This window comes from Cryptotermes secundus, unplaced genomic scaffold (assembly GCF_002891405.2).
Source record: "Cryptotermes secundus unplaced genomic scaffold, Csec_1.0 scaffold375, whole genome shotgun sequence".
Lineage (NCBI taxonomy): Eukaryota > Metazoa > Arthropoda > Insecta > Blattodea > Kalotermitidae > Cryptotermes > Cryptotermes secundus.
In genome coordinates, this window is record NW_019731222.1 from 1,060,703 (window position 1) to 1,076,579 (window position 15,877).

General features: G+C 40.6%; 1 protein-coding gene across 3 annotated transcripts in view; it reads right to left on the bottom strand.

Moving 5' to 3' along the window:
* Positions 1–15,877, bottom strand: part of LOC111866492 — a 122,607-nt gene that overhangs the window by 15,178 nt on the left and 91,552 nt on the right. For all 3 annotated transcript variants that reach the window (XM_023855486.2, XM_023855487.2, XM_023855485.2), the window contains exon 4: positions 13,965–14,067. In XM_023855486.2, coding sequence (XP_023711254.1) covers positions 13,965–14,067 — 103 coding nt within the window. The remainder of the gene's footprint in view (positions 1–13,964; positions 14,068–15,877) is intronic.

Genomic DNA, 15,877 nt, shown 5'->3' on the forward strand with positions numbered 1-15,877 from the left:
GGCTAGAATGAATTCATTGTGCGTATTATTGTTGCCAGAGTTTTCCATTAATCTCTGTTTTATTCGCATACATACTGGCGGTGATTTTAGACGATTTTAATTTAGTTTTATTTACTGAATTCCACATTTACGAGCTGTACGTCACTTACACACGGTTATTGTATTTCAAATACAAAGTTCGTTGTGAAGCAGAGGAACCGAGTTTCCAACCCATGGTTTCTTTGTTCGGCATGCAGTTTTTGTAGAACACGGAATGTCTGGGTTTAGTTTGCACCACTGGGCGAAAAGCTTACTTCTCTACTGAGAGTGATTGAGCTATTTAACTCAAGGGGAAACGCATGAGATATACATATTCGATACGCACAGGATTTCCTAGCGGTGCGTTGCTCATGTAATATTTTCTCTTGTTCCTTTGAGACTAATTCAGGGGTAATATCTAGAACTAGGCCACTACTGTTTCCTCCCCAATTCTTAAAATATGTAAGTAAAGTAAAGTAAAGTAAAGTAAAGTAAAGTAAAGTAAATTAAAGTAAAGTTATCCCTGTACCAGGCTGTGAAGGCCGACAGGGCTGTGAGACGTCGAGGCTCTCACATTTTATCTAGACAATCGGCTCACAGATGGCGGTAAAGTTGTCAGTTTTACATGCCGACCACCCTTTAGACCCCAGTAAGATTCCTGATATTCATTTCTGTTAGAGTGTGAGTCGAACCCAGGGCCATAGTGCGGCTGGAAGGATTAGGTAAATTGAAAAAAAAATCCACCTCATTGGGATTCGAACCCGCGACCTTCCGGTTTGTAGCATACTGTTTCAACCAACTACGCTACCGCATGCCTCCAAGTTCAGGATAAAACTCATAACTTCTTTTAATCCTCAGAATTCTATTCCTACAGACTTAAGCATATTATTATTATTATTTTAATTATTATACATAATTTACTTGCCTCGCTTTATTTCTCTTTACAGAAGATGATTTCCATCTTATTAATAATACTGGAGTCTGGAGTAAAACACTTCCCACCGTAAACAGGAAACATTTCTTTTGAATAGCCTTTGCATCTTGTCCTTTCGTCCACAAAATCATATTACAGAACCCTGATTTTCGGTACTAAATTCCTCAAACACGGTCGCCATATTGACTACTAAAACCTGCCTCTGAACATGCGTATTCATATCTGCTACCTAAACTGTCATGAAACTGGACTCTGCTGCTACCTGATGACACTCATACTCATGGAACTGAGCCCTTCTGGAGGAACCGCCAATTCTGCAGCGACTCAAGAATTTCTCAGCATTTTATGGAACCCGAAGGTTCATTACATTGTTCACGAGAGCCCTCCACTGGCCCTTTCCTGAGCCAGATGAATCCAATACATACCATCCCATCCTATCTCTCTAAGATCCATTTTAATATTGTCCACCAACCTACGCCTTGTTCTTCCCAGTGGTCTCTCTTTTCTGACTTTCCCATCAGTATCCTACATGCATTCCTCTTCTCCCCATTCGTGCTACATATCCTGCCCACCTAATCCTCCTTGACTTGATCATTCTAATTATACTTGGAGAAGAGCACAAGTACTTAGGGATACACACAGAAAAGCTTTACGTCTATTACAGCTGATTAACTTCCATTTGTGGCCTGTTTATTGACTCTCCCTCGTATATTACATTAAATAGATCTATGCTTGGATACGCGTCCGTTGCCTGGAATTCAATTACGTCAACCGATACCAACAAGATAGAACGCATTCAGCAGAGTTTTGGGGCCCTGTGTTTTAATCATTTTTTCCTCCCTCAAGTCCATTTCTGCTGTTCTCTTCTTCTGGAGGAATTAAGTTGCACACTTGACTTATGAGAAGGTATCACCTTGATGGACTCTTTCTTATTCAAGTTTTCCTTTGTTCTAAATTCTGCTTTTCTGTTTTGGAAATTGCTGGGCTTCGAGTTCCTGCTCGGAATATAGGACTCTGTTTGTTCTACCTCTGCTCCTCGTGTATAAATATCCCGTCTGCTAGACCCACTTCAGCTGCTAATCTTGTGTGCAGGGATTGTGACGTAGTCGAAGCCAAGAACGTTCTTCTTAAACTTATTGTAATATGTTAAAATTTTTATTATTGGAGCAAGGATTTTTATGTAGTAACATCATGCAATATATGTAGATGGTTATGTAATAAAATCCTCTGAAATATGCAGTAAAATAAGTGGATTCATTAAAATATTGTAACGTGGATGGACAGAGCGTTGCCACGTAACTGACCGTTAAACACTTCGCGACTGAATACACGCAAGGCAACAATGGGAGTGCGGCGTTGTCTATGCGGTCGGCGCCATGACCATTACTACGTGATCACTGGTAAGCACGTTCCAACAATATAGGCTGTTTTTGGCGTGGTCAATGCGAAAGCTATATAACGACAGAGACAGAACAGATTTCACCTCGGTGACAACCCCGTATGGAGGCAGGGTCGAATACCTCCACCGTGAACCTGCGAGTCGTAAGAGGCGACGAAAGGGAAGTCTCAGTTCTGAGGCAGTAAAATATGGTCACGAGTCCCAAGGGACTCGGACCCAAGAAAGACTGCGCTGGCAAGGGCCAGCAGCATATACAAAATACAGACCCGTCTTCTCGTCAGAGAGGGCGCCCCACAAAAACAAGACCGTAACTGTCAAACAGTAATAAATATCTGGTCATGATCCCCAGATGGGGCTCGAAACCAAGACTTACTGGCCGTAAGTCGCAAGGTGACTTTGACTTTGACTTGAGATTTCACATCTTCAACGGGACTAGAACCCGAGACTGACTGCGCTGGCGAGGCCAGAAAATCTCCCTAGCTACAAACAGACTCTCGTTATATAGCCTCGGGTAGGACCCCATAGAAAACACCGTCCTCTCTTGTCGAGTAATGTTGTGCTACTTAGGAATATGTTGAAGCATAGTCGACAGATAACACAGTTCCTATTGTTTCGTGTTCGCTGGAATGTGTATACTGAGTCGTTGCCTAGCATTAGGCCGTTACATCACAGTATGATTAGTAAGGTTAATGAGTAAAAAGTGGCATGCTGTGTTGTAACCAAAGATGTAACTGGAAAACCTATACGTTCCCAAACACACTTGAATCTTCTCTTGATGGCAATACACACAAAAGCAATGGTCACATCTTGATAGATACAAGATGGCATTCGTATGTACTTTATGTTCGGTCTTCTTGAGGGGCTGTCTATGACAGTTAATACCTGTTGACTGCAAAAATTTGGGGAGGGGTTGTAAGTACAAAACACACACGCAAATTCAGTATGGAGTCCTTCAATCTAAAGAAATTAACGATATTGAAAAAGCCAGTATTAAATAAATCTGAAATGTCATCTCCATATTATTCACCATATTATTCACGTTTACCGTCATGAGAACCCCAAACTGCACAATTTAATCCACGTTTGTACCTCTGGAAAACTCTGGCGGTTGTGTCATATTCATAGAACTCTGAAAATATTAAAGAAAATCTCAAGATTTTAGATAAAGGGAGTTAATGTTATTAATAACTGAACTAACACAGAACCTCAAACCCCGTAACACACACTATTGTTTGACAAAGTTAAAAAAAGTAAAGTTATTCCTGTAACAGAGCCGTGCAAGCCCATAAGTTTGTGAGCACTCGATGCTCCCACATCTTCTAGACAATCGGATCACAGATGGAAAGATACACCGTCCTAACTCTACCACACAGACCTGAGTAAAACCTCAATACAAGAATTAAAACGATACATAAGTGAAAAAAAAGACTATATGAGTTACGCCACTGAACATAACTCAATCACGAGCCAGTACTTACTGAACATATACGAGTACATTTATTGCAGGCTCTGCAGATTATGTGTAATAAACGCGTGAAAATATCTGTTAGAGGCTGAGTCGATCCCAGGGTCATAATGCTTTTGGAAGGATCAAGTCAATTGAAAAATGCAATGACCTCACCGGGACTCGAACCCGCGACTTCCCGCTTGTAGCATAGTGCCTCGACCAGCTACGGTACCGCGTGTCCCCATCGTATGACAAAGAGAGTTCAAGGGAAGCAAAATAAATTGCAATGAATACATAAGCCTGATTAGTTGAATTGGGAAATCTTTACTAGTTTTTCACGAATAACCCGGCTCTATAGTGTTAATTAGTGACGTATGGTGCACCGTGGACTCGTCTTTTTTTCTTTTTTCCTGTGGTGCTACAGTCCAAATTTGGGCCTAGGCCTACCTCCATGAAACTCTTCGTTTCACTTCGGTTTACTAGATCTTAAACATTCGGTAGGACTCCTTGGGCGGGTGATCAGCTCGTCGCAAGGCCTCTACCTGTACACAAACACAGAAAACCGCACACACAAACAGCCATGCCCTGAGTGGGATTCGAACCCACGATCCCAGCTTCCGAGCGAGCGAAGACAGTGCATGCCTTAGACCGCTCGGCTACCGTGACCGGCGTGGACTCGTCTTAGTCCAATGAAGAAAACAAACAGATAAAACGAGACACAGTGGCTTGTGGCTCTTCTGGACTGTTTCTTTCTGTTCAGATTTTCAGACGTCTTACTTACTGAGTGCGACATTACTGTGATCGTAAACTTAATTCCAGCGAGTAATTAGAAAATAAATAAGGCAGACATAAATGAAGCTGTTAACAGAAGAAAACATCTTCACAGCCGTTAATTATGTTATTGTCACGAATTCATAAACTTTCGTAACAAAATGCATTCTTTAGTTCTAAGCACAAAATTTATTGTCCTTTTAATCCAGATCACAAGGATGAAATATAATGCCCTACATTTCAGAAAAAGATTACGAAAGAAACCTTGCAAGTTGCTGTTGCTGTAGCTAGCATTTGTTTTATTGCTAGTGGGGTGGGACTCAGTCCCTTGCACTGCGGCCACTTCTGGCCTATTGTACCAGCCCCAGATGATAGGTGAGGGTGACTGTGGAGCAATTGGTGGAATGAAGATTGCCAGGGGAAACCGAAGTACTCGGAGAATACCTGCCCCAGCGCCACTTTGTCCACCACAAATCCCACTTGACCAGACCCGGGATCGAACCCGGCGACTAACCGCTTGAGCTATGGCGAGGCCTTGTAGCTAACATTATCTCATGTCTGATATTCCAGTCACAAAAACTGCTCAAGAACACTAAATACGTATCTATATGACAGCAGCTGTTTTGGACTTCTCTGAAATTGGGTAGCATACAAATTTCAAAACAGTGTTTATCAGAACTTCGGGAATTAAACTCTCAATAGTGTCCACGATTTAGAAATTAAAGTTTATTTCTTCCTCTGTTAAACGCTGCTATATCAACCGAATCGGTTTTATTATCGAACTGGAAAAGAACATTTGTTCGTTTATTTGATATTTTGTGAGACGAGTCAGTTTTCATCTGGAAAGGCAATATGTTTCTTGATGTGTTGAAAGATGTTCTGTTAACTAATCAGTTACACAGCGCTGAATTGCTAAGGCAAGTTTATCTTACTCTAATAAACTTTATGTCAACTCGGATGCATAATTTCAAATCAGAAGTTAATATGTGAATGAACATGACAAGCTCGTTAAAAAAAAAAACAGAGAACCCCGTGGTTTTATACCGCAAGCGAACTATACCGACCGAGAAACCGCCGCTTGTAGGCGAAGTTAGTGCCAACTTTAGAGGATAGAGGGTGTAGCATGGTCAGCGCAACGAATCCCCACGGCCGTTAATTTTGGTTTTCTAGACCGGAGCCGCTATTTCCTTGAATTAGCTCCTCAGTTATCCTCACGAGGCTGAGTGGATCCCGTTCCAGACTCACTACTTCTCAGAAAATCTGGTAGCACCGGAAATCGAACCCGGCACCTCTGGATTTTTAGCCAGGAACCACTAGACAACAGAGGCGGTCGACAAGCTCTATAAGATGCACTAATGACTTGAAATCACCGTACTGATGAATAAAGAAAACAATCTTCGGCATATTAAACAGTTCTCTGGTCGAGAGCGCTAACGTCTGCAGCAGGAAAACTCGAATGGTTGCTGAGATAGGCAGTTGCGTTGATTTGGCTCCCGATATACAGGTGTAATTTGTTGTTAAAAATAAAATTTGTGCGTCTCTTGTGAAAAGGTTCATGGGAAATCCGATTCCATAAAAACCGAAAATTTTTTGACAAGCTGCGCAGCATGCCTGCTCGAAAAGTTTTCTGACACATGATGTATTTTGCTAACTATCCAATTGACTCCACGGATCTGAGTCGTCCTTGAGAAGCTACCAGTTGCTCAGCTATTCAAAGATTTCCTATTTTATGGAACCCGACGGTTCATTGTCGTATCCAGAAGATCCATCCACCGCTCCCTATCCTAAGCCAGACGAATCCAGTCCATGATAACCAAACCTGTTTTTCTAAGATTCATTTTAATATTATCCTTCCACATATTTATACGTCTTCCTAGTGGTATCTTTCCTTTCTTCTTCCACCCAAACCTTATATGTATTAATTTTTTCCCAGGCGTACTATATGCTTTAAAATTGAAACGCAATTTTCCTCAGCCTCCTATTATTTCATCCCTCTTGGATCCAAATATTCTCTTATTCACATTCTTCTCAAACACCCTCAGTTCATGTTCTTCTCTTAATGCCAATTATACATCCAAGTGCTGCCTAAAAGCCTGAATATCTGAATCAGAGCGGGCGTTCATTGCTAGACAACGGCTTAAATTTGCATCTTTTTCTGTGAAACGAACACGTTCACGCGACAACGCATACTGTGACGAGCAGCCTGAAAGCCACAATCTGCGTATCTGCTGGGCGGAGCTTCGCGTGGCGCGTTCCCGTGGCAACGCGAAATACACCGTTACCCTGGGTTCTGATGGAGATATTGGAGACATATCCATGGTAACGACATCCTATACAGACTGTTGCCATGGATAGGAAAAACGGAATCCTTCGAGGAGGTGAGTCTTATTCAATCCGCCTAGCAGGGATAAGGGAAGAGCAGCTCATGGCTCAGAGTCAGAACTGAAGCCAGAAGTTCAAAGTGAGAACTGAAGACACAGAACAGAAGTGGGAGGGGAGCCCAAATGACCAGAGGCGCAAGAAGCAGACAACAGTGATGGATTCGGTATCCAGAAGTAGATAAAAGTGTGAATTATTTTAACCGAGTGTAAATGTGTTAGTATCGTTCAATAAATCCAAACATCAAAACTAAGAACCCACAATTATTTGTCATGGAACCCTGGACACGTGACAATTTGGCGTCAGAAATGGGACCTGACATTAATAAAAATTAAAATATGTACCTGTACCATTTGTATTGGTATCGAACTGCTCCATATATTTCATGAAGATGTGTTCAATCGTCCTTGACAGTAAGCAAAACCTTCTCTTAAATATATATAATTATATATAAATAAATATAAAGCACCACTGTTCATTGTTTTTATAATAAATGTTCTGTTAGACCTCACGCTATAGTGTAAAAGTTCAGACAGACCTCACGCTAAAGTAACACCCACGAAGTTTTGTTGGATGCATAATTTGATAACATAGAGGACATTGTAATCAGTTGCTATGACTGTCGGTTGAGGCCTGCAGGTTTGAAAACCATTGCAATCTATCGAGAAACAAAGGAGAACATTTTTTTTTGTCCAAAAATAAATCTGGTGCGAATATCCTTGTTCGAATAGTCACTGGCAATATTAATTTTCCATTCAAACTGATAATGGCCAGAGGATACATTTGCCCGCTAGGTTGTTTGAGAGGCGATCACGATCGATAGTCGAACCACTGTCATTTCGCAGTTTTTTGTTCTACCCATAAACTGAAATCAGTGTAACACGAGTAGACGAGTTTGCGCCGCTCAATGCTAAAGCCAAACTCCGACGTAACTTATACAGAATTATGACGAAGTGATATAATTACGAATTACGATGCACATTATTCAAGGGGTGGCTTTGCAATGGTGGGTGGGCCCCGGGACAATCAGTAACAAAAAATAAAACAAAACTCCGTGGTTTTAGTCCGCAAGGGAACTATACCGACCGAGCGACCTCCGCTTGTCGGCGAAGTTAGTGCCAAATTTAGCGGATAGAGGGTGTCGCGTGGTCAGCGCAACGAATCCCCACGGCCATTAATTTCGGTTTCCTAGACCAGAGCTGCTATTTCCTTAAAATATCTCCTCAATTATCCTCACGAGCCTGAGTGGACCCCGTTCCAGACCCACTACATCTCAGAAAATCTGGTAGCGCCGGGAATCGAACCCAGACCTCTGGATCTGTAGCCAGGAACTCTGAACAACAAATTCAGGCTATGACAAATCTTTTTTATTTCATTTAACTGGAACTTAGAGAGATAGAATGGGATGGTATGGATTGGATTGTTCTGGCTCAGGATAGGGGTCAGTTCAGGGCTTTTATGAATACGGTAATGAATGAGTTCTATAAATTTCTGGGGAAATCTTGAGTAGCTGCACAATTGGCGGCTTCTGAAGAAGGGCTCAGCTCCATAAGTGGGTGATAACTAAAAATGCTAACTTAATTTTCATGATTGCAGAGAAGCAAACGTCTCAGTACAACCTGTGAATAATATTTACGTTTCGTGAAGACTGTGGGGTGAACTCCCCCGGTCGCTGCCCTTCAAATCGGACCCTGTATCTTTCGAATTGACATAAGGACAATTATAATATTAGGGGTTCAGTTTACTTATGCATAGGAAGAGTACAGTCTGTTTGTATGTACTAACGTGTGGTATAAGCGACATTATTTGGTTCCGTTGCATGGCGTTTCTAGAGCAGTGTTGCCACTATTAAAGTTCCAACCCTCGTGTATTCGTATCTCATGCCTGAACGTAGGCTTACAGCAAATCTGAAATGAAGTTCATAATCCTCTTGTCTTATCAATCAGTTATAGACGCCATCAATACTAGTCGCTGAGAGAAAAAAAGATGCGGTTTCTAATATTACCATTTCAACACACAGCATGCCGGACTTCTTTCCGTCTGTTGAGCTCTAAAACTATGCCGTATCTGTCCGAAGGCTTAGTACAGCTAAAGCAAAAACCTGACGCTCGAAGTTATTTGGGTCAGCTCATTGGAATTCTGTTCCCGAAAAAATCGTAAGAAACGCATTTTTCTCACTTATATATCGAATTTAGAAGCGAAATTTTCTAGCACAAGTTATTGTGTTCGTTTTCTCTGTTCATATAATAACAAATAAATCTTAAATATTACCATCTTCAAATCATATACTGTCGGGTTTTCCGTGGCTTATAAATTTCAAATCGGAAAAAAATAAAATAAAACTGAATACAGAATATGAAATCGTAACTTAAAAAGATTTATTTGTTTTAGAATATTTCCTGGAGAACGCTAAATAACTTCAAAAATTTAGTCTTATTTTGTTTTTTTCCGATTTGAAAATTACAGGCCACGGATACCCCAACAATAATTTAGAAAAACTTTGTAATACTAGAGTGGTCGTTTAGAAAAATCTGCACTGCAATTCCAGAAAATATTTTTGTTGCTCATACTGGTTCCTATAATTCACGCCTCTAGATTCTTGTCTCAAAAAGCAGTCACATCCAGAATAAAATTTACTAAGGGCACGCTGTATAAAGAGAGCTGTATTCCTGCACTAAAACGGAATTGTCTGTGGGACTTCGTGTACATTAAGTCGTAGTGTACTATTTATACGTTGCACCCTGTTGCATCGTTAATATACAGTTTCTTTACTTCATACTAACTCACCATCCAAGTTACACTACATACCAGGCAGAACACAGCATTCATCAAGAAAATATGTCAGGACAAAAAGATCCAAAATGTGACTACACCATACCAGAAACCATATTCCCCAAGCAGAACTCGAACACAAGACCAGTACACCATAGGAATAATTTGCTCACACGTGTCATCATTTTAGACATGATTTAATATTAAAATAGTAACTTTATTAATTCTAATTAAAATTTGAAGACTTTAGAACAAAATAACTTTCCACATATACCCTTATTTTAGATTTAATTCGATGTTAAAATCATAATTTTATTATGTAATTTTAACTCTGAGTCTGAAGGCCTGGTAACAAGGCAATATCAAAAACAAAAATAACCTTATAATAAATATTCATATTTGTCATAAATGTAGCACTTAACAAGAAATATCATCCGATGATGACCCATTAGGGGTCGAAAAATGTTGTGCCAGAGATACAAAACATCCGTGTAAACAGGGCATTTGTATACTTTCACAAACCCTAGTGTCGACTGAAAAATACGAAATAAAGAAATTATATGGTACACTATTTATAAATACACGAATACACAAATAATTACATCACATATGAAATTACACCTGTCCTCCGATCACAGTGGCCACACGGCCTGAGGCATGAACCGTCTTGGCCCGCTAAAACACTGGGGTCGTGAGTTCGTCCCTTTCGAGCCTTGGACGTCTGCCCCCGTTTCTTCTGTGTTAGTGATGTCCTGTGTACGTACCGACCTTGCGACGGGCTGAACCCCGTTCAAGGTCCTAATACGAACTCCATAATCCAGCGCTAACATGTCTCATTATTGTGGTTACCCTAGAACATACTCGTATGTTTTCTCTCTCGTCACGACTTCACTGCTGTTTCCATTACAACGCTTTTCTTATAAAAAGGTAGAGCTATCCCTATAACAGACCGTTATGGCCCATAGGGATGTGAGACGTTGAGGCTCTCACATTTTCTAAACAATCGGCTCACAGATGGCGGTAAATTTGTCAGCCTTACGTGCCGGCCACCCTTTACCCCCACGAAAATTCTTGGTACTCATTTCTGTTAGAAGTTGTGTCGACCCCAGGACCATAGTGCGGCTGTTCTTATGGAGGGAATAATTAGGTAAAATTTGGTTTGGACTCGAATCCATGTAATCAAAAGCAAAATTAATTGGTCCCTAAGTTTTTTCTTTTTTACCATTTCTTCTTCTATGACTCTCTATCTGGAAGACACTGTTGGGAAAAGATAGAAGGACTGGCATATGTTTGTCTATTATATACTTATATACGCAATATTGAACTATTGTCTTGTAACTGTTTCATCCTTCAATACAACGATTGTCGAGAACATATAAATTCCTGAATTACTGAATCATATTTTCCATTATCCTTGATTTCCATCCCCACGCATGCGTAGTAATTACAGAGTTCTAGATCATCATTTCCCTCGAGCGCCAAATTGCGTCGAGGCTGAATACTGATAAATACATTGTTGCCGTTAAACATAATTCCAGAAGCAATGCTTCATTGTCACTTTGCAAATTGTGTCTCACATGCCCCATTCCTGTACAACTTTGGGCTACTACCAGTTAGGGGTCTGCAAAGTGGAGCGCACAGGATGCTTTGTTCCCATTGGAGATTTACCCACACCACAAGACTTTTCAATTATGACGTAAATTTTGTAGGTATATAAAGTGTAGGCGAAAAACTAAAAGCTTTCTTAATATAAAAATATTGTTAAAGTAAATCGCGTCGACAGATTTTTCATACTCTAATTCTTGAACTATCATTTTCATACAAATTCAGTACCGAAGAATGCCGTCTTCTGGGATGTGGTGCCTTGTAGATCTTGTGTGAACCGACGTTTCGGAGGAACGTCTGTTCACACAAGATCTATACGACATCACTTCCCAGAAGATAATTTTTCATAGTTACCACCGTCAAATCTTCAAATCTTACAAATTAATTTACCTAGGTTTATACAGGTTCTACGCAGGTACTTCCATAATTTCTTAGCCTTACAGGTACGTTAGAGTAAACTTTTATTAACTCAACAAACAATAAGTTAGTTTTTTCTGCTCTTTATATTTTCTTCATAATTTACTATGTTTTATCAAAATATATTAAGTTCACAATGGCCCTCAAAATATTAAAATGTGCATGACTTGAAAATAAAGCAAAGAAAACACATAGCATATTATATGGACATGTATGCTGATACTGGTTTTATTAAGGGGACAAACTGTATAGCAAAATTCGATGCACTGCCTGTACTTCTAACAAAGCTATTGCATCAAAGCCAGACAAAGGCTTTTTCCATTTTATTCTACATTCCCATATGCGCATCTGATGGGGTCAAAGTGACAGAAACATACAGTGTGAATAGTACAATAAACTCACTCACATAATGGTTTCGCTTGATCCCAATCATTTTATTGTACAATATTCAAACGTTTCTGTGTAACGGTACAAAAATATTAATAGAATAAATATAAAGCAGGATGTACAAAAAAATAAATTCTTTCTAAGCGTCTGGTCAGTAACTTCTTCGTTTAAGAGATGCGTGTATGGAAAGAGAACAGATCTATTTCGGACGTACATGATACACAGTGTTGCTTTTTATTTATTTATTTATTTTTTTTTCTTAGTGGGGTTGTGGAGTCCAACTGGGTCCACTCGGCACGGCGGCTACTGATTCGCCTATTGTAGCCTGCCCCGGGTGAGTATGATAATGGAGAATTTGGTGGAATGAAGATTAACAGGGGAAACCGAAGTACTAGGAGAAAAGCCGCCCCAGCGCCACTATTTCCACCACAAATCCCACTTGACGAGACCTGGGATCGAACCCGGGCCGCCGCGGTGGGAAGCCAGCGACTAACCGCTTGAGCTATGGCGCGGCTCGTTTTATTTTAAACGAGAATCAAAAACACTACACTGATCGGCACTGAGAGATAGGCTGTGTTCCCTTAGCCGTCAGCAGGCATTCGATTACTTACCGAGTTTCTTGGTGCTGAGCGCAAATTTCCACCGTCGCAGCCATAAATATCGAACTCAGACCCTCTCAGTGTTCTCAAAAACGCAGTTTTGGCCTGCATTTCTTAAAGCAAGGTAGTGACATTATTATGGTGTCTATATGTCTCTGTCTGTATCCGTGTTCCAGCTTTCAAATTTTGAACTACTTGTCCGATTTTCACAAAATTTTGTACTAACATTATACCACTCAGTACCACCCTAAAGCCATACTTTCTATTTCCTACAATCAGTGAGATCAACATGGCGGACAAGCAGACAAGCGAACATGTGAGGTGGGAGCGACATCAGCGCCACTGGTATCTTCTATTACGGAACTTTTTCGTATAAAATAAAATACTAACATGGAGATTATGTGAAGTTTTCTTTAGCTTCCGATGTGAGGGCGAAAACTAATTAATCGTTGGAACTAAACATGTGAAATCTGACTTACTCTGTAAGTATATATTCGCTTGCAACAACAGACATCAGTTGCATAAATATTAATCCATATAATGCTCATTAATTTTAATTTTAATAACTTGAGGTATAGTACATCACAGAGATGTGTATGATGATGATCTAAATTAATGTAGAAATATACAGCCCAATTTACGTTTACATTAAATAAGTAAGATATATACCAAAAAAAAAGGACATCTGTTGTCTTCAATGAAGTTATTCCCGCTTTATTTGTTGTGTTGACGGTTATAATATGATAAATATTATATACACGACTGGATGCAATCTATACATTTTATTACCATGTTCACAACAGCTCATTCTGGACAGTTCCCAATCTTTGTACGGCGAAGCTAATGTAACGTGTTTCGTTACTGAAGACGCCGTTCGGATTGTTAATTGGTTTATTCAACAACCTACAAGTAACGGCTACAATTAATTATTACACTGTTGCGGGGTTTCACGACTTATAACCCTATGCGCAAATCGGTTCACTCTGTCTTCAGTAGTCTACANTTCCAACCTCTCGCTGAAAAGGACCTCAGCTGTCCGCGGCTGATTATTCAAAACACTGACAGCGTTCTTCACGTCTGCAGTAGGTCACTTGAGGACACAAAACCTCCGGAGCAAAAGAATCCAAAAGGATCAAGCTCACGAAACAAAGCAACATATGACCATCCGGGTGCGCGAGGGATTACCGCAGTTTTATTGCCCTCCAATATGAGTGAATATAAACAGAAGAATCTTACCTTTCGGTGCTGATGAGGACGAGGTAACATAAAACCAGAGTAGACAGGAACGTAATGAGAAGGCCTTGCACCTGGCAGAAATCTGGAACCACTGTCATTGGGCCTGGAAAGCATAGCAAAACAAATTCCAAGTTACCGTTACGTTACTGCAGGCCTAGGCATTCAAGTTCCTTTCATCAGGTTCTGTTACTAAGCATCGTGGTGATGATAGGATCATCATAATATTTTATGAGTTAGAAGAATTTGTACATTATGAATCGTATTCGAACGAAATCTGGCATCGTGCATTTAAAATGTGGGCTAGCATAATAACGACACACGAGCTAAGTCCATAGAGTCGAGCCCTCCTTGAGAAGCTGTCAGTTGCTCAGCTACTCAAGAATCTCCCAACATTTTTTTTTTTTTTTGGAAACCGAAGGTTCACTACAGTGTTCAGAAGAGCCTTCCACTGGTCTCTGTCCTTAGTCAGATAAATGCAGTCCATACCACCCCATCCTATCTCTCTAATCCATCTCAATATTATCCTCTCACCTACGTCTAGTCTTCCTAGAGGTCCCTGTCATTCTGGTTTTCCCAACAGAACCCATTATGCATGCTACATGTCCTGCCCATCTTATCCTTCTTGACTTGATAACTCTAATTATATTTGGTGAAGATTATAAGTTATGAAGCTCCTTATTATGCAGTTTTCGCCAAATCATACAAATCTAACTTCGACTTTAATGATTCCATTAAAAAATACAAAATAATCAAACTCCTTGACCTGTCGTCCGCAAGCGAACTATACCGACCGAGCGACCGCCGCTTATCAGCGAAGTTAGTACCAACTTCAGCGGATAGAGCGTGTTGCGTGGTCAGCGCAACGAATACCCACGGCCATTAATTTCGGATTTCTAGACCGGAGCAGCTATTTCCTTGAAATAGCTCCTCAGTTATCCTCACGAGGTTGAGTGGACCCCGTTCCACTACTTATCAGAAAATCTTGTAGCGCCGGGAATCAAACCCGGGACCTCTGGATCTGTAGCCAGGAACGCTGACCACTGGACCACAGTAGCTATCATAGGACTCGTATAATTTTACATAACGAAGGTTTCCATCTGTAATATCAACTTGAGAATTTCGAGAGTTTTTTTCAACAAAGAGAAACATCAGCACAACGAGACATTAGGAAAATTTCTCCGTATCGAGAAGGAATAAACTAGTCGCATGCTCATCATTCACTCAGAGGGGCGCGGAGAGTTCAGTTCTGTCTTTGACAGGCTCTCGTCTCCCAGAAGTGTCACCTTCTTCCAGTGCCAGATCCACAAGACACGTGTCACGAACAGCGTATGAAACGTCCATACAGTCGCTGTATTGAAATCTTCAGTTTCACAGAAAAAGAACAAGGTTTTAAAAATACAAATTTTTGGACAAATTTCAGTTTATAAAATTAATGATAATGGCATTTCTTCTAATCAAATATTTCACTATTCCAGCATAGAATTTGTCGAAGAATGTAATTAAATGCATAACGCTGATCTCACCCCCATTGACTTGACCACCCTACTTAAAAATTATTTTTTATTTAATTCGCTTAGTGGGGGGTGGAGTCCATCTGGGTCCACTCGGCAAGGCTGCCACTGATTGGCCTATTGTAGCCTGCCCTGGGTGATTATGATGATGTAGAATTTGGTGGAATGAAGATTGGCAGGGGAAACCGAAGTACTCGGAGAAAACCAAACCCAGCNCAGCGTCACTTTGTCCACCACAAATTCCACTTGACTAGACCCTGGATCGATCCCGGGCCGCCGCGGTGGCAAGCCATCGACTAACCGCTTGAGTTATGGCGCGGCCTCGACCACCCTACTTGCTTCCAGGAAACTTATCCCTCCTTGGAAATAATTAAGGGGGATATACACGCACAGGGACAACAT